The sequence below is a fragment of the Lepidochelys kempii genome, chromosome 10 (assembly GCF_965140285.1).
Source record: "Lepidochelys kempii isolate rLepKem1 chromosome 10, rLepKem1.hap1, whole genome shotgun sequence".
Classification (NCBI taxonomy): domain Eukaryota; kingdom Metazoa; phylum Chordata; order Testudines; family Cheloniidae; genus Lepidochelys; species Lepidochelys kempii.
The window spans coordinates 36,184,956-36,203,865 of NC_136389.1; the positions used below are offsets into that span (position 1 = coordinate 36,184,956).

An 18,910-nucleotide genomic window follows, 5' to 3' on the forward strand; every position below is an offset into this window, starting at 1 on the left:
TCTTGTCAGCAAGTTAAAGAAGTATGGGCTGGATGAATGCACTATAAGGTGGGTAGAAAGTTGGCTAGATTGTCGGGCTCAACGGGTAGTGATCAATGGCTCCATGTCTAGTTGGCAGCCGGTGTCAAGTGGAGTGCCCCAAGGGTCGGTCCTGGGGCCGGTTTTGTTCAATATCTTCATAAATTATCTGGAGGATGGTGTGGATTGCACTCTCAGCAAATTTGCGGATGATACTAAACTGGGAGGAGTGGTTGATACGCTGGAGGGCAGGGATAGGATACAGAGGGACCTAGACAAATTGGAGGATTGGGCCAAAAGAAATCTGATGAGGTTCAATAAGGATAAGTGCAGGGTTCTGCACTTAGGACAGAAGAACCCAATGCACAGCTACAGACTAGGGACCGAATGGCTAGGCAGCAGTTCCGCGGAAAAGGACATAGGGGTGACAGTGGATGAGAAGCTGGATATGAGTCAACAGTGTGCCCTTGTTGCCAAGAAGGCCAATGGCATTTTGGGATGTATAAGTAGGGGCATTGCCAGCAGATCGAGGGACATGATCGTTCCCCTCTATTCGACATTGGTGAGGCCTCATCTGGAGTACTGTGTCCAGTTTTGAGCCCCACACTACAAGAAGGATGTGGATAAATTGGAGAGAGTCCAGCGAAGGGCAACAAAAATGATTAGGGGTCTGGAACACATGACTTATGAGGAGAGGCTGAGGGAACTGGGATTGTTTAGTCTGCAGAAGAGAAGAATGAGGGGGGATTTGATAGCTGCTTTCAACTACCTGAGAGGTGGTTCCAGAGAGGACGGTTCTAGACTATTCTTAGTGGTAGAAGAGGACAGGACAAGGAGTAATGGTCTCAAGTTGCAGTGGGGGAGGTTTAGGTTGGATATTAGGAAAATCTTTTTCACTAGGAGGGTGGTGAAACACTGGAATGCGTTACCTAGGGAGGTGGTAGAATCTCCTTCCTTAGACGTTTTTAAGGTCAGGCTTGACAAAGCCCTGGCTGGGATGATTTAATTGGGGATTGGTCCTGCTTTGAGCAGGGGGTTGGACTAGATGACCTCCTGAGGTCCCTTCCAACCCTGATATTCTATGATTCTATGAAATACCAGGAGGTGAGAGGCAGAAAACCCTGCAATGCCCTCCCACTTGTGGAGAATCATCCCATCGGGGTGGAGGAGCAGGGTTTCCAACAGTTCAGCCTCCAAAGCTCAGGGTCCCTTAAGATCTCAGCAGCTCCTGTAGCATCTGCAGAATGCCAGGGCCCTCAGCAGCTCTCCATGACCAGCCACCAGGGCTTCCCCATACGCAGCTCCCCCTGAGAACCTCTTTAAAGCAGGATTTCCCCAGCATGGAGATATAAGAAGTAATGGAGCCTCAGGTCATATTAACCTTCTGCTGGGTTTTCCATGAGGCTTGGGGGTGGTGAGGGTGTGATGTTACAACCCATATTCTTCATAGAAATGTTATGATATGAATATGGCATAACTAAGATGTGTTTTACTCAAGATGGATCTTGTGAGATATCATTGGAAAGGTTATGATTTGCTGAATATGATTATACGATTTGTAGGCATGTATCATTTCTGTATCTGAAGTTAGGAATATTGACAATGTATCAATTACAAAAGCATTTGCACCTGGGGAATGCCCACCAGACAGAATGCAATCAGTCTGGGTGGGCCACAAGGAAGAACAATATGACTTTGAAGATGCTAATCTCCTGCCTTCCTGAGAAGCTTCCTGGGATGCTACAAACAACCTTTGACTCATGGCTGCTTTGACACTGCAGGGTCATGTGATTAAGTCACCTGGTACTGGATTCCATGATAGAATACCAGTATTTTTCTACAGGGGGGTGGGTGGATGGGGGAGAGAACCACACTGGCAAACAAAGGGCTGGAAAAGATGTCTGGCCTGTGAAAGAAATGTCTAAAACAACATTCTGGGTCAGAAATTACTACTTGTAACCAGTTTCTTTAGTGCATTAAGCTTAGTCTGCATGTTTGTTTTATTTGTTCAGTAATCTGCTTTGATCTGTTTACTATCCCTTATAATCACTTAAAATCTATCTTTTGTAGTTAATAAACTTATTTTTGTGTTCTCTAAAACCAGTTGGTGGAATTCATAACTGGGGGGCAAAAAGCTGTGCATATCTTCCTCCACATTGAGAGAGGAGGCGAATTTCAATTAGCTTATACTGTACAGTTGTCTCAGTGGTACCCCAGTAAATCAGGTGGCATCCTGGAGTGGGGAGCAACCCATCACAGAGGGAAATTATGGGCAGCCCCACATTGCAGCCCCTAACCTGTTCTCCATAACCTGTTCTCCCAGAGGGGCTGTCTGAAGGCTGGGGCAGGAAAAGTGGTGCTGATCACACGAGTAATAGTCCAGTATCAGACGGTCTGTCTCAGAGACTGTGGCACAGATAAAGGCAAGATAAAAATCTTGCTTATATTGGGTTACAGAGATCTGCACCCACAGTAATTCCCATCATCTTACTCTGACACCCCACACAATTCATTTCACAGAGGCCACCAAAGTAGCTATGAGATGGTAACAATGTCCAGTCACTACCAGCCTGGGCTGGATTTCAATTGGCAACCCAGTGATAAAAGGATCCCGAGCCCATTGCTAGTTCCATGATGCTTCCAGCCCCTGCCCCAGTTAGTACCTTGAAAGGAAAGAAATACTCTTCAAGACCAAAGGTTTGTGTAAGGGCACAGACTCATTTCATTCATTGCAGTTAACATTCTAGCAGCGTTAGGAGTTCTTTGGAGACTTGCACTTTCAGATCTTAGCCAGCATCTGAAACTGACAAGTGAGTGTTCATACACTCAGAGGATTGCTGCCATTTTTCAAGGGCAGATGAGACTGAGGGAGTCGTAATTGTTTGCCAGAAGCTGGGAATGGGCGACAAGGGATGGATCTCTTGATGACTACCTGTTCTGTTCATTCCCTCTGGGGAATCTGGCATTGGCCACTGTCAGAAGACAGGATACTGGGCTAGATGGACCTCTGGTCTGACTTGACCCAGTATGGCCACTCTTATGTTCTCTTATGACACTGAGGAGATCCCTGGAGGGCACAGATGAGTCCAATATAACTGATCTTTCCATCTGTACTGTCTCTGATTGTGTCTAATGGGCTGGGCCCCAAAACATGATCCCTTCTAAATGACTAAGGCCCAATGCTGCACCCATTGAGGTCAGTGACAAACTCCCCTTTATTTCAATGGGAGCTGGCCCCGGCCCTAAATAAATACTCAGCCAAATAAGTTCCCCAAGACTTGTTCTGAGATGGTAAAGCAAACCACCTCTTCAAGAGGTCTCTCCTCAGAGAACACCCATCACAGGCACACTCCCATGGCTAACCTCAGCAGCAAAGACACAACCTCCCTCAGTTTCCCCTTTACTTGCCTGTGCAAAGGAATATTCTCTCTCAGCAGCAAATTGAAACCTTTTAAATGATATACAGTGCCACAGTCCTCAAATCCCTCAGGGGTGAAACAGTTACTCCGCAAAGTGAAACAAGAGGGGGAGGGATAGCTCAGTGGTTTGAGCATTGGCCTGCTAAACCCAGGGTTGTGAGTTCAATCCTTGAGGGGGCCATTTAGGGATCTGGGGCAAAAATTGGGGATTGGTCCTGCTTTGAGCAGGGGGTTGGACTAGATGACCTCCTTAGGTCCCTTCCATCCCTGATATTCTAGGATTCTAAGGTTACAACACAGCAGCTCATCAATCCCATTTCAAGGTCGCCATTCCCAAGTCACCCACCCAAGAGTCATGAACCCCTAAGTCATTGTTCCTTTAGCCCCTGTTCCAGGGCCCCCCGCTCCAGGCCCATCCACCTTAGAGATCCTGAGTCTTCTCCTGCTGCCCCAAATCAACTCTGTCCATACCTTCTTATCCTACCCATGCTCAGGGGAACCTCCCTCCAGAAACAACCTCTGGCTTCTGGGCCCAGCTTACAATGACCAGGAAGAACCAGCAGTTCTTCCCCTCATTCCCCAGGGGCTTCTGCACAAGCCTATCTGCAATTCAGCAGGGTTCCCCAGATCTAGCCAGTCCTCCCTTCCTCAGAACTCAGCACCCACAGCTCACAGTCACTACCTCCTTCAGCTCTTTCCAGGCTCAGTCAACTCTCTGCTGCTCCCTCTGCCTCTCCCCTATTCTCAGGCAGCTCTCCCCTGCCCCATTCTGCCTTGTATGCCTTCAGGTCTCCCTCTTTATATAGCCCAGCAACCTTCTCTTAAGTGCTAGTGGATGGCAGATAACCAGTCATATGTGCACTGGATCCCACTCCCTCTTAAAGGGGCCAGTCACCCTGCAACAGAGCTGTAACAGGGAAGATTAAAAGGGAAAATGGTTTCACTCACCTGCCACATCTGTCTCCTGTGCATCCTGAACAAACTCAGAGCCCTGATAAGCACCACAGGAAGAATTCACAAAAAATAGCCTCTTAGTTTCATTTTATCAATTTGAAAAAATGTGATGTAAGCTGACAGTTGCTGGGTTGACACCTTGCAGAGCGAACCCTCTGTTCAGCCACAGAACAAGGACAGCTGCACTGTGCAAGTTTCCTCAACGCTACCCCACCAACGGGCTTCAATCCTGATTGGAAAGATCCCCTCCTATAGGGGAGGGGTCACTTCAGAGTCCTGCACTTAGGACGGAAGAATCCCATGCACTGCTACAAGCTGGGGACCGACTGGCTAAGCAGCAGTTCTGCAGAAAAGGACGTGGGGATTACAATGGACAAGAAGCTGGATAGGAGTAAACAGTGTGCCCTTGTTGCCAAGAAGGCTAACAGCATATTGGGCTGCATGAATAGGATCATTGCTAGCAGATTGAGGGAAGTAATTATTCCCCTCTATTCGGCACTGGTGAGGCCACAGCTGGAGTATTGCATCCAGTTTTGGGCCCCCCCACTACAGAAAGGATGTGGACAAGTTGGAGAGAGTCCAGCAGAGGGCAACGGAAATTATTAGGGGCCTGAGGCACATGATTTATGAAGAGAGGCTGAGGGAACTGGGCTTATTTAGTCTGCAGAAAAGAAGAGTGAGGGGGGATTTGAGAGCAGCCTTCAACTACCTGAAGGGGGGTTCCAAAGAGTGTGGAGCTCGACTGTTCTCAGTGGTGGCAGATGACAGAACAAGGAGCAATGGTCTCAAGTTGCAGTGGGGGAGGTTTAGGTTGGATATTAGGAAACACTATTTCACTAGGAGGGTGGTGAAGCACTGGAACGGGTTACCTAGGGAGGTGGTGGAATCTCCATCCTTAGAGGTTTTTAAGGCCTGGCTTGACAAAGCCCTGGCTGGGATGATTTAGTTGGGGCTGGTCCTGCTTTGAGCAGGGGGTTGGACTAGATGACCCCCTGAGGTTTCTTCCAACCCTAATCTTCTATGATTCTATGATGCAGTCTCCATGGCCCAGTCAGGCCTTGGCCTCACTGTTGAGCTGGCCAACAAGGGGTCTGTTTATTGCTCACCATGACAATGGGAAGAGCTATGCAGAGAGGGACATTTACGAGTCTCAGGATTGTGGCAGGCAGGTTGAGGACTTTACCTGGGGGGTTGAACACTCCCGCAGTGATCTCTTTTGCCTTTTTCCCTATTAAAAGAGGAGATGTGAAACTTAGGTAATAGCAGTAATGTGCATGGTTAGTTTTTGGCAACAGTGTCCGAAGGGCAAAAAAGAAAAATTGCTATGAAACAGGGCAAGTCATCTTGTTCAGTTCAATAGCAAACACCTCGCAGAAACCAAGCATCACCCTTCAACACACTGTAGCCAATTGGTGGCAAATGGGATGCCATGGTTGTCACTATGCTGCAATCACAGGCACCAAGAACTTCACAGTGACAGCTGGGAGAGAGTCCAGGTCTTCCTGCTCTGAAAGCACTGGCCTCTCCCACATGGGCTAAAGCAATCTGGGGTCAGCAATGGGTGCCACTGGCTTCGCTGCAAGTGAGACAAGGCCAAACCAGGATCAGGACAGGGTCAGCTGCATTTTTTGGAGTGCAGACAAGCATTGTGAGGCAGTCAGTAGCTGGTGGACCTGGTTACAGGTGATGCATCCCATTGATCACTGTGTTTCCATCTCCTGTAAACACCTGTGAGTCTGGATTTCTGTCTGGGAGCTGGGGTGGGGTGGGGCTCTGACAGATACCCTTCTGTTTCTTTGAGGGTCATGTCTGTGGTGCATTCCCTTCCTTTGTACAGCTGTCTCAGTTCCTTTGCAAAGTGAGAAGTAGCACACATAGGCCCTGTGGGCAGGAACCCAGGACCAACAGCATCCAATGAAGGACAGCAGGGCCTAGGTGTCCCACCCACCCTTCCAACGTAACCAAGAGAAATAGAGGTGTTTCCCAAAGCCAAAATCAGGTCCGAATCCTAGGTCTGTGTCATAAATATAAAGGGAAAGGTAAACACCTTTAAATCCCTCCTGGCCAAAGGAAAAACCCTTTCACCTGTAAAGGATTAAGAAGCTAAGATAACCTCGCTGGCACCTGACCAAAATGACCAATGAGGAGACAAGTTACTTTCAAAGCTGGATGGGGGAGAAACAAAGGGTCCTCTCTGTCTGTGTGATGCTTTTGCCGGGACCAGAGCAGGAATGCAGGTCAGAACTCCTGTAAAGAGTTAGTAAGCAATCTAGTTAGATATGCGTTAGATTCTGTTTTGTTTAAATGGCTGATAAAATAAGTTGTGCTGGATGGAATGTATAATCCTGTTTTTGTGTCTTTTTGTACCTTAAGGTTTTGCCTAGAGGGATTCTCTATGTTTTGAATCTGATTACCCTGTAAGGTATCCTGATTTTACAGAGGTGATTCTTTTACTTTTTCTTTAATTAAAATTCTCTTTTAAGAACCTGATTGCTTTCTCATTGTTCTTAAGATCCAAGGGTTTGGGTCTGTGTTCACCTATGCAAATTGGTGAGGATTTTTATCAAGCCTTCCCCAGGAAACGGAGTGTAGTGCTTGGGGGGATATTTTGGGGCGGGGGAGACGTTTCCAAGTGGGCACTTCCCCTGTTATTTTTGTTAGACACTTTGGTGGTGGCAGCATAAAGGTTCAAGGACAAAAGTTAAAAGTTTGTACCTTGGGGAAGTTTTAACCTAAGCTGGTAAGAATAAGCTTAGGGGGTCTTTCATGCAGGTCCCCACATCTGTACCCTAGAGTTCAGAGTGGGGAAGGAACCTTGACAGTCTGGCAAGCCCAAAGTTGGAGAGCAATGAAGATGATGGCCCTGATCTAGCGAGGTTCTTAAGCACATGCCTGTTGCCGTCAATGTTCAAGTTAGGCACAAGCTTAACACACACACATTCTGGAGTGAGGAAATGCCTCTATTTCTGGTGGTCATGTCCCAGGAAGGGGTGGGGGCACCAGGACCCTGCTTCTCTTCATTTAGGTATTGTTGATCCTGGGCCCCTACCCACAGAATTCTTGGGTTTGACTTTCAAGGGGTAAATGTTTTTCCATTTGGGTTTCCAAACAGCCCCTAGCATCAGTGCCACATTTTTCTCCTTCCAGCTACCACTGCGGATGAGGCTTGTGCTTCTCTTCCCAGCATGTACACCTGGCAACTGTTCCTGCTAGTCCCCCTCACTTACCCACATGTAATGGGGCTAGTAGCGAAAGTTCAGACAATAAGTTGAAGGTTAAAATCTCGCTCAGGTGCCACAGTCATGAGTGCAATATGTGTGCTTAGGAAAACAGATGTTCATTATTATTTAGTCAGGACCTTCTGCACTTGTCCCCTGCAATGCCAAGTCCAGCAGCCTCATAAACCTCAAACCTGGCGCACATTGGACCTTGTCCTTGAATCTCTGGCTGAATGTTATTTACTCTTCTTACCCTTTGTGACCCCATCCCCTCTCCACGCATGCTGGGAACCCCAGGCCATGGTGACTCCTCCCCTTCTTATGATATTGTGTAAAGACCAAGTGATGCTTTGGCCAACAGCAGCTGTGATCATCCCCTGAACAGGTCCATGACCTTGCTGATTCCACCCCCTCCAGCCCACAAGAGTCACCTGTGGTGATTTTGCTGCACAGGCTGATGGTGCGTGGAGCGCTCTGGCTAGGATCAGGTCATTCCAGGAATTACTCCCAGTGTCTGAGTGTGTGATACCCACAGAAGAGTTACTTTGGAAAAGCCAGTTCTGAGATGTTGCTAGGCAACCATGTCCTGCCCTGATCAGTGACAGTTTTTATCAACTGGCATGGATGAAAGCTGAGATCTGATTGGCTGAGACTGAGCTCCCGTGTGATTATTTTACAAGGAAAGCACATGGGCATTATAAAGCCGCTTCACCCACTAGATCCCTACGCTACAGCCCAACTGGCTGCTAGTGTGCAGTTTTAAATATTCCTGTTAAGAACAACCCAGTGATTCATCAAGCAGAGCAAAGCGTCTGTTTCAGACATTCCGGTAATGGAGGGAGGGGTATTACCAATCACAGAAACAAGTCCAGATCCCAGGCTGTGTCACAGACTCTTTACACTGCCAGAAACCAGCCAGATTTTCTCCCAGGGAAATAGCCCTGGTGTAAGAGCCTTTGGGACTAACAGGTGGGCCAATGCTACCAGACAACATGCCACCTCTCTGGGCACATCCCAGCACTGGAGGTCATGTGTCAAGGAAGGATGGAGGTGTGGCCAGTTTGTTCTGCAGGCTGCTGTTTAAGGCTGTTGGATGGTCCCACAAGGCCCATTGTAGCTGGGACACAGGCTGATCTAGTTTATGCCAGGAGTTGGTTAACTCCCAAACCCAGGAAATGCAAAGGTGGCATAAAGCCCCTTCTGCCTCCCCTCCCCCCATCTCTCCTCCTGGCCTGAGCAGAGCTCAGCACTGGCCGACCTATGGTGCCAGATGCACCAAGCACACTCCTGGCACAGCTGAGGGTCTGGGAAAACATACCTATAAATTGGATGTGCTGGAGAATGGGCCACTGTCTGCTAGTCCACCATATTGTCCAGCTCTGATAATGTGGACTGTAAAGACCAAATATATTGATAGGAGACTTTAGATGATGAATACAGAGAGTGAGTGATGAGAATCTATCTGTGGTAGTGCTGAACGGCATGAGGGTAAAGATCAGGCAGGAAAGAGCCACTGAGCAGCGGTGTCTGTTATTTCACAAAACTCATCCAAGAGTCATTTTAGAAAACTGACGGTGCAGCCCAGCTGTGTGATTCTGAAAAGAGACCCTCAGGTCCTGGAGAAAATGCCAGTCAAAGCTAAGTGCCAGGACCAGGTGGGAAATCTAACACGGTTGATATCAAGAGGCAAAGAGGACAAATTGAGAAGCTCAGTTTAGACTCATCAGAGATTAACTGGGCCACTGACCCAGTAGTGCAGGAGTAGTCAATTATTTTTTGTCAAGGTCCAAATTTCTTGGTCAAGGTATAATCAAGGTCCAGACTGCAGAGAAAATAATAATAAAATAATGATGATGATAAATAAATAAAAAGTTTTCAGGGTCTGTTCAAAAGCATCTGGTAGTCTGGATTTGGCCCGTGGTCCACCTATTGACTACCCCTGCATGTAGAGGAACTCAAATATGCCACTGTTCAAATCAGGGTGGAGTCTGGTTAAAGGGATTGATTAAAACCATGGGGCTGATTCGTCACTGCCCTGTATCTTGTGGACTCATTTCTACCTGTCAAATTATTAAATGTAATTAATTAATGTTAATATATTTATTTGTATTATCATAGCACCTCCAAGTCCGAATCATGAACCAGGACCCCATTATGCTAAGGGCTGTACAAAAAGCTGGTCCCTGCTCCAATGAGTTTACAATCTAAGCATAAGATGAGAGACAACAGCTGGATACAGACTGGCCCATTGTTCTTTGTGACTTGGGTCAATCTATCTTAGTCACTATGATTGGCTGTGGTCTCTGCACAACAGCAGCCTGTTGTCAAGTTATGTGTAGGTGTTAGGGCAAAGGAGAGTTCTACGGATGGTTTTGATGGAGGATAATAAGTTAGTTTTGCAGATGTTTAGGGGAACTTTTTCCAAGTGTGAGGGCAGCCTGGGAAAAAGCATAAGGGTGTTTGTCTGCAAATTTAACAAGTAGCAGATGAGATTAACCAGAGATAAGGTGCAGAGGGAGAAGAAAAAGGGACCGACAGAGCCCTGTGGAACCCACACAGAAAGCTGGAGAGGGGATGAGACAGAGCCTCCAAAGGACATGCTGAAGAAACAAGGAGAGGACAGAGCCATGGAAGACACAGGAGGACAAAAGTTCAAGAAGGAAAGCACGGCCAAATGTGTTGAAGGCAGCTGGCTGGTCAAGGAGGATGAGGATGGAGTGCTGGTTCTGAGCTTCCACTAGGAAGAGGGCATTAGAGACTTTGGTAAAAGAGGTGTCAGTGTAGCACTGGGGGCAGAGCAGAATCGGAGAGGGTTTAGAACAGAACTGGAGGAAAAGGACTCCAGACAGTGGTTATAAACAGTGCATTCAATGAGCTTAGAGATGAAAGAGAGAAGGGGCGGTAGTTAGAGAGGCAGTGGAGTTAGCATTGCCAATTTTGGTTGGACATATTCCTGGAGGTTTCATCACATGACATAATCTTTCATTAAAGATTAATCTTTAATTCCTGGAGACTCCAGGACAATCCTGGAAGGTTGGCAACCCTAAGTGGAGTCAAGGACTTTGTTTATTTTTAAAATGGGCAAGGCTTAAGTAAGCATGCTTGTATTGTGAGAAGAGAGAGCCAGAGGAGAGTGACAGGTTAAGGAGAAAAGTAGAAGGGATGAGAGTGGGTATGGGAGATCAGGAGATGAGATGGGATGAGGGTCATTGGGACAAGTGGAAGCTCTAGTGCAGGAAAGCAGATGAGAAACTTCTGTCTATGACCAGAGAGAAGGAGGAGAGAGTTGAAGGAGGGGAAAGGGAAGGCAAGCTGAGTGGTAGGGGAATGTCACATAAATGTATCAAGTGTTCTGGGAAGAAATCAATGAGCTCCTATGCAGAAAGCAGTGCAGGGGAGGGATTGTGTGAGCCAAAGTGGGAGTAAGATGGTCCCACTGGTGTGAGTGGAGACTTCTGATTTGGTAGCACTTTACACAGGTGTAAGTGACAACACAAGATGAACAACAGTAGAGAGTCAGGGTGAACCAACTCAGTAATTTATGCAGAGAGAGATTGTGTGAACCAGCAACTCAAGGAACAATTACATGAACAGGTGTCTTTCCTTAGTTCACAATGAGTGACCCTCACCTATTGTGTGTATACCTAAAATGGAGAATGGAGCATGAATTTGTGTATAAGGTAGCAATTAATCTTTGTTTAGACACAGATCAATGCTCCAAGTCTAAAACAGAGGATTTATTTTCAAGAAACAGGCAGGAGAAAAGGTCACCAAATTAGCACTGACACAAAGCTAACCAGCAGGCAGTGCTAGAGAGTAAATCTTTGTCACTAACAGATTATCCTGTGGTGTTGCTTGTTCACCTGCAATTTTTCTATGTACCATGGATTAGATATTTTATGGACTCAAACGGGTTCTAAGTTATATGGAGGCCGGTGGCTCCATGAAGACAGTGGCCATGAATCTGCTCTCAGTTTCAGAGGAGTTACACTGGTGTAAATCAGAGAAGAATAAGGCCCCATGTATTTGCAAAATATCAGTGCTGGTGAATAACCTAGTTGTCTTAAACAGCATTTATCTCTTGATCTGTTGTCTCTTGTTATATGCTAAGATTGTAAGATACCTGGGGCAGAGCCTGTCTTCATTACACGTGCACCCACCACCCCGAACAATGGTGGCCTGTCTCTTACTGGGGTTTCTAGGCATTACTACAATACAAGCTATTATTATTATTTCTTGGTGTCTAAAAGGGCACAAAAAGAAATTGAACAACGTGCAATGTAAGACCTGGACAATAATAAAACTCTTGGCTCAGATGAGTTCCTAAAGGACTTTTACAAGCCAATCTAAGAGTACCATTCATCAAAATTACTGAACGTATAAATAAAGCAAATGAATCATAGAATCATAGAATATCAGGGTTGGAAGGGACCTCAGGAGGTCATCTAGTCCAACCCCCTGCTCAAAGCAGGACCAATTCCCAATTTTTGCCCCAGATCCCTAAATGGCCCCCTCAAGGATTGAACTCACAACCCTGGGTTTAGCAGGCCAATGCTCAAACCACTGAGCTATCCCTCCCCCCAAAATGTTTTTCACCCCAGATGGGACTCGAACCCACAATCCCTGGCTTAGGAGGCCAATGCCTTATCCATTAGGCCACTGGGGCTCCCACATTTAAATGACTCTAAAATGCTCCCAGCCAGCTTGTATAATGCTATAATACTAACATTAAACCTTGCAGAGACAAACTGAACTGTGGTAATTCATAGATTAATAGAGTGTAAGGCCAGAAGGGACCATTAGATCGTCTAAATCTGGCCTCCTGTGTATCACAGGCCATTAAATGCCAGCCAGTTACCCCTGTATGGAACCCAATAACTTGTGTTTCACTACAGTAGAACTTCCAGGAAGGCAGCTAGGCTTGATCTGAGGACATCAAGGGATAGAGAATCCACCATTTCCCTGGTAGTTTGTCCCAATGGTTAATCCCCCTCACTGCTAAACATAAGTGCCTTATATCTAATTTTGAATTGGTCTGGCTTTGGCTTCTAGCCACTGGGTCTTGTTGTGCCTTTCTACCCACTATTTTCTTGCTGTGGAGATATATACACTCCACAATCAAGTCACCTCTCACCTCATCTTCTTTTTGATAAACTAAACAGATTAGGCTCTTTAAGAATCTCACTGCAAGGCAATTTCTCCAGCCCACTAATAATTTTTGCATCTTCTTTCTGCACTCTCTCCAATTTTTCAACATACTTTTTAAAATGTGCACCCCAGAACTCTGGACCCAGGTATTCCAGCACCAGTCTCACTAGTGCTGTATGCAGAGGTAAAATCACTTCCTTGTTCCTACTCACTACATCCCTGTTTATACATCCCTGGATCACATTAGCCCTTTTTGCCACAGCACCACACTGGGAGCTCAGGTTCATTTGCTTGTCCACTCTGACCTCAAAACCATTACTGCTTTCCAGGATACAGCTCCCCATTCTGTAGGTCGGGCCTGCAGTCCTCGTTCCTAGATGTGTAACTTTGCATTAGGCTGTATTAAATGTATTTTGTTTGAACAGGCTCAGCTTATCAAGCAATACCAATTGTTCATCATGACTGCCTTGTCCTCATTGTTCTTTACCATTCCACCAAAATTTGTGTCATCTGCAAATTTTATCAGCAGTAATTTTATATTTACTTCTCGATCATTGATGAAAATGTTGAATAGCATCAGGCCTAGGATCGATCCCTGCTGAACCCCAATAGAAACACCCTCATTGGATGATGCTTCTCCATTGACAACTACTTTGAGATCTATCAGTTAGCTAGTTCTAAATCCATCTAACCTGTGCTCTGTTAATATTGTTTAGTGTTATTTTTCATCACGTCATGCAGTTCTAAGTCAAATTCCTCACCAAAGTCAATTACATCTACACAGATACCTTTATCAACCAACTTTGTAATCTCAAGAAAGAATGAAATAAGGTTTGTTTGACAAGACTTACTTTCCATAAAACCACATTGACTGGCATGAATTATATTCCTGATCTTTAATTCTTTATCAGTTGAATCCCAGATCAGCTTTTCCATTATTTTGCCTGGGATTGATATCAGGCTAACTAGTCTATAGTTACCTGCATCATCCCCCTGCCCTTTTAAAATACTGGCACAACTTTAGTACTCTTCCAGTCTTCTGGAATATTCCTAGTATTCCAAGAGCAGGCCAAAAATCTCTTCGGCCAACTCTTTTAGGACTCTTGGGTGCAAATTATCCAGGCATGCTGATTTAAAAATGTTTATCCCTATTAGATATTGTTAAACATCTTGTTTAGTTCCTAATAGACTGGAAAGTACTTCCTCATCCTGCTTCTTTCTAAAGACAAAACAGAAATATTTATTGGACATTTCTGCCTTTTCTGCATCATTAGGAATTTTACTATTTCCTTCTATAGGCCTATATCTTTGCTAGGATTTCTATTGTTCCTAATATACTTAAACTCCTTCTTATTGTACTTAGCCCTGCCAGCCACGGGTTTTTCCCTGATGGCTTCAGCTTCTCTTATCAATTTTCTCCACTTCATACCTTCTAATTTATATTGATTGCTATCTTTTCCCCATTTGTTATATATTGCTTTTTTATTTCAAATTGCTGCCTTCACTTCGCCCTTGAACCAGGATGGGCCACAGTTGTCCTCTTTCTTGATTGTGGAATCATGAGTTTTTGGCTATCTAATAAACTCTTCTTAAAGAGTCCCCAATGTTCATTCACATTTTTCCATCTAAATTTTTTCCTTCCAGCTAATCTAATTCCTAATTTTCCTCAAATTTGGGAAACTATAACAAGTCTCTAGTGTGCAGGGCAAATTGAGATTTTTTTTCAAAGGCTTATAACTTGGCCAAGTATAGGCGAATTTTTATAGGGATGGCAAAAAGCACATCCCTGACACCCACTGCCAAATTTCAATTCCTTGCTTCAAAGTAGGGAGGCAATAGAGCTTTTCAATGAAACTGTTGCATGAATTCTTTTTACCTGGTAAAAGAATAATTTTTTCCTTAATCTCACTCTCAGAAACAGCTGGGTTGCTTTTGCTTGAATGTTTTTTGCCATCTCCCTCCTGGACCCTGAGCCTCTTCTCAGGGGGTCTAGCGCTGAGCCAGCCTTGCATGCTCTGCTGGGCAGCCCTGTGGTGGGGAGGGTTGAACAGATAGCCAACTCTCACTAATTTATCAGGACTCTAGTGATTTTGGGGGTGGTTTTTTTACCTGTCTCATAAACACATGATGAAAAGCCGCCAGTTGGGACCTTTTCCCTTATTCAAAATGGCCACCATCTCCCAGGACTGTCAATGCAGCTGAACCAGCAAGATGGCTGCCATTTCCCTACAGTCTATCTGCCCTCAGTAAAGTTGTCTGCCACCTCCCACTGTTTTTTCAATAAGGTTGAAGCCAGGCTTACCAGCAAAACAGCTGCCATTTTATTGCTCAGGAGCCAGGGCAGGACACAGGGACTCTAAGGAGAAGCAGCAGAGATGCTGCGAAAGGGATGGCAAGAGTGAGGGGGAGCAGGGCACTGGGCAGAACAGGAGGCAGACTTAGGGGCTGCAGGGGAGATGGGGCAGAAGGAAGGTTGAGAGGGGTGCAGAGAATTGCAATAGGTGAGAGATGGAGGGCATTGAATGGCAGCTCCACCAGCCTGGGGGCAGGGAAGGGGAGTCCCCTCTGAGCAGCCAGGGCAAGGCAGTAGGTGCTGCTAGGTCTCAAGTTGGTCACGAGTCAAGGGAATTTGGTGCCTGCAGGAGGAGCTGTTGTGCTGACATGAGAAGCTCTGTGAATCCTGGGTTTTTAGGGCTGGGCACCTGGGCTAGAGTGACCAGATGTACCGATTTTATAGGGACAGTCCCAATATTCGGGGCTTTGTTTTATATAGGCATCTATTTCCCCCCACCCCATCTTGATTTTTCACACTTGCTATCTAGTCACCCTCACCTGAGCAGAGCTGTGTGTGAGAGCCTTGGAGCTAGGGACGCAGATCTGCCCTGCTTCTGGGCCATGTCTTCGTATTTTGCCCTACAACACAGAGAGTGGGAAGTGCTGCCACTGGGACCCAGGCAGAGGAGAAGCCCTGGGGCAGGGGAGGTGGGGGAATTGGTACCATTGTGTCCCAGGCAGAAAAGTCCCAGGGCAGTGGGAAGCAGATAATGTAGCTGCTGGGTAGGGGCAGCTTTAGCATGGGCTTAGCTATACCCACAGAAGTTACCCCACATCAGTGGCTCCTGTCCTGCAGGGCCCGGCCTGGCTCCCCACTCCAGGCATCATGACCTGGCGCATGGGGTCACACTGCCGCTCAGGTTTGGTCCAGCCAGCCCTCCATCGTGACGGGTGACTGGACTGGCTGGCTCAAATTCGAGTGGCATGGCAATCCCATGCACCAGGTCATGATGTCCGGAGTGGGGAGCCAGGCCCGGCCCTGCAGGACAGGAGCCATTGCTGTGGGGCAGGCTTGCTCTCCAGCCCCCATCCTTCAGGGCCTCCCCAGGCCAGGATTCAGGTTACAGTTCCAGGGTGAGTGGTGCTTCCTCAGCAATAGCGCCCTCATTGGACCGTGAGGCTACATCCACCCCTGCTGCTGGGCCATGACACAGTAGAGAAGTGATGGCCATCCCGTCTCAGGGATGAGGAGAGGGTAAATGGAGACTCCGGCTAAGTAGCAAGGGAGAGGGGTGCATTTGTGGTTGATTTTTTAACCTGAAGTTCTCACAACTCTTGGCAGAAGAATAGAGGGAAGGCAAACAACAGACTAAAGATAGGATTTGGGCCAATATCATGATTTTTGATCTCTTGAGGTTGGCAATACAGGGTAACTCAGGAATTATCATGCCTTATGCCTCTGGTGCTCCCTCTCCTCTCCTGTGTGTTTTTTACCCACTCCCCACCTTGGGCAGGCCTGGGTGTGAGTCTCAAGGAGCCACTGGCCCCAGGGGCTCAGCATCAAGAACAAGTGCATTGCACAGTTCTTCCTGCAGGTGGCTGGGGGGGGGGGGCGGGGGGGAGGTGTGAGTTCATCACCCCAGATTCCCCAACATTCCATCAAGGACCACCCCCATTGACATGCACGTCACCTTCTACTAGAAACCTCATTATGCCTGCAGAAGAGTCCCCCACAACTCCAGGGGGACCCTCCCACTTTCAGAGCCTTTTCCCCCTACACATACCAGGGCCCTAGTAATTTTCCCTCATGGTCATGTGCAATGCTACAGGTGTGCCCTGCCTCAATTTCTCCTAATCTGGGATGTAAACATGTCCAAGTAGGCCTTCAGGTACTAAAGAACACCTTCTTTGGAGAGTTCCATTTATTTAACAGACACCACCCCCACAAAACGTAAGCAGAACCTTCAGTCAGCTACCTCACCAGAAAACCCTCTACCTCTGGATTAAGCAGTCTTGTACCTTGGCCCGTTAGCCATGAAGCACTCTCAGGCTGAATTCTTTGTCTGGAGCTTGGGTCTACACAGGGTGTCCTGCTGGCTGCCACTGTTCCCCCAACACTGCATGATTTGTTAGCTTAGGTGCTGGAACTAGGGGTGCGGTTGCACCCTATGGCTTGAAGTGGTTTCCATCATTGTGCAGGGTTTACAGTTTGGGTCAATGGCTCTCAGCACCCCCACTATACACATTGTTCCAACACCCCTGTTTGCTAGTAGCTCTCCAGGTCTCATGCCCACCTTGTTCTCTTAGGCTGCTCCCATACATTCCCTAGGAGCACTTTCCCTCTGGGACGAATGCTCTTTCTGTGATTCCTTCTCTCCAGAGACACCTTCTCCCTAGGAGTAGCATCCCATCAAGGTTTGGGAGATTGCTTTTATTGAGACCAGGCCTTCTAGGCTCCTTGCTCTAGTCTCTTGGGAGTTCTCTGTCTCCAGAAGCACACCCTCCAGGCTCCCTACTTTGATGAGCGCTCCTGCCTGATCCTGAGAAGCTTCTTGAAAGCCCAAGTAACCTTTTTATTAGGTCCAGGTGCTTGTTTACTGATTAGCCATTAAGTGGCCACCTGGGCAGTCATTCACCCCAAGGTAGGCCTTCAGAAGGCAGTCATGGACAGCATGGGCCCTGATTCCCCTTAAAGGGCCATCTGCCCTGTGACAGGTTCCAAAATTGGTTTTGTAACCTGTGCTTATCCTGTAAGGTATGCTTGCAGGACGTGGGATTGCTCTGTGAATCTTGGGACAGTCCCGGAAATATTGGGATAGGTGACAATCCTAAATCAAAGGATCACCTATGGCATAGGTAGTTATTGAGTCTTCTGCACCCACTGGCTGATAAATGCCCTGCTTAGCAACTTGTGGTATCTCCATAATCTCTCAAGTCAGATCACATAAAGTAAGAGGTGGAAAAATTCTTGTTTTCCAGCCCATAAATCAATAAGAAAAACATATCCCACCTGGACTGTGCAGTCCTTAGAATATCTGGTGTCTATAAGCTATACCTATATCAAAACCTTAATATTGGTAGGACTGTATTCCCAGTGCATTAATTTAACCATTTCTAACCAATCTAGTTAAGTAAGTGCAAAAAACTGTGTACACCCTGGCCTAGTGGAAAAGAGAGAACTAGTAGATGTGATATATCTCGATTTTTATAAGGCTTTTGATGTAGGCCCACGTGACATTATCTAAGTAAACTAAAGAAATGTGGTTCAGATGGAATTACCAGAAGGTGGATGCATAATTAGTTGAAAGACCATACTCAAAGAATAGTTATCAATGATTCACTTTCAAACGGGGGTCCTGCAAGGGTCTGGTACTAATCAGTATTTTCATTAATGACTTTGATAATGGAGTGGACAATACTAAATTTGCAGATCACACCAAACTGAGAGGGACTGCAAGGGAATAGGATTAGAATGCAAAACAACCTTGACAAAATGGAAAATTGGACAGAAATCAAAAGGATGAAAGATAAGTGCAAAGTGCTATACTTAGGAAGCAAAAATCAAATGCACAAATACAAAGTGGTGAATAACTGGCTAGGCTGTAATACTGTTGAAAAGGATCTGGGGTTTTAGTGGATCATAAATTGAATATGATCAAAAAAAGTTTAATATAAGTCTGGCGTGTATTAATAAGAGTGTTGAATATAAGATACGGGATGTAATTGTCCCACTCTACTTGCAACTAGTAAGGCCTCAGGTGGACTACTATGTCCAGTTTTGGGTGCCACACTTTAGACAGATGAGGTCAAATTGGAAATAGTTCAGAAAAGAGAAACAAAAATGTTAAAAAGTTTAAAAAACCTGACCTATGAGGAAAG

At 46.3% G+C, this 18,910-nt stretch overlaps 1 protein-coding gene and 1 non-coding gene across 2 annotated transcripts in view; both read right to left on the reverse strand.

Annotated features, from left to right (window-relative positions):
- The window catches only part of LOC144930916 (uncharacterized), a 31,496-nt gene that overhangs the window by 10,364 nt on the left and 2,222 nt on the right, over window positions 1-18,910 (reverse strand). The window contains exon 2 of the mRNA XM_078854615.1: window positions 4,386-4,428. Within this exon, the coding sequence (XP_078710741.1) occupies window positions 4,386-4,409 (24 nt within the window). The 5' untranslated portion in view covers window positions 4,410-4,428. The remainder of the gene's footprint in view (window positions 1-4,385; window positions 4,429-18,910) is intronic.
- TRNAR-CCU (transfer RNA arginine (anticodon CCU)) lies at window positions 12,203-12,275 on the reverse strand. The gene has a single exon. It is a non-coding gene; the product is annotated as a tRNA-Arg (tRNA).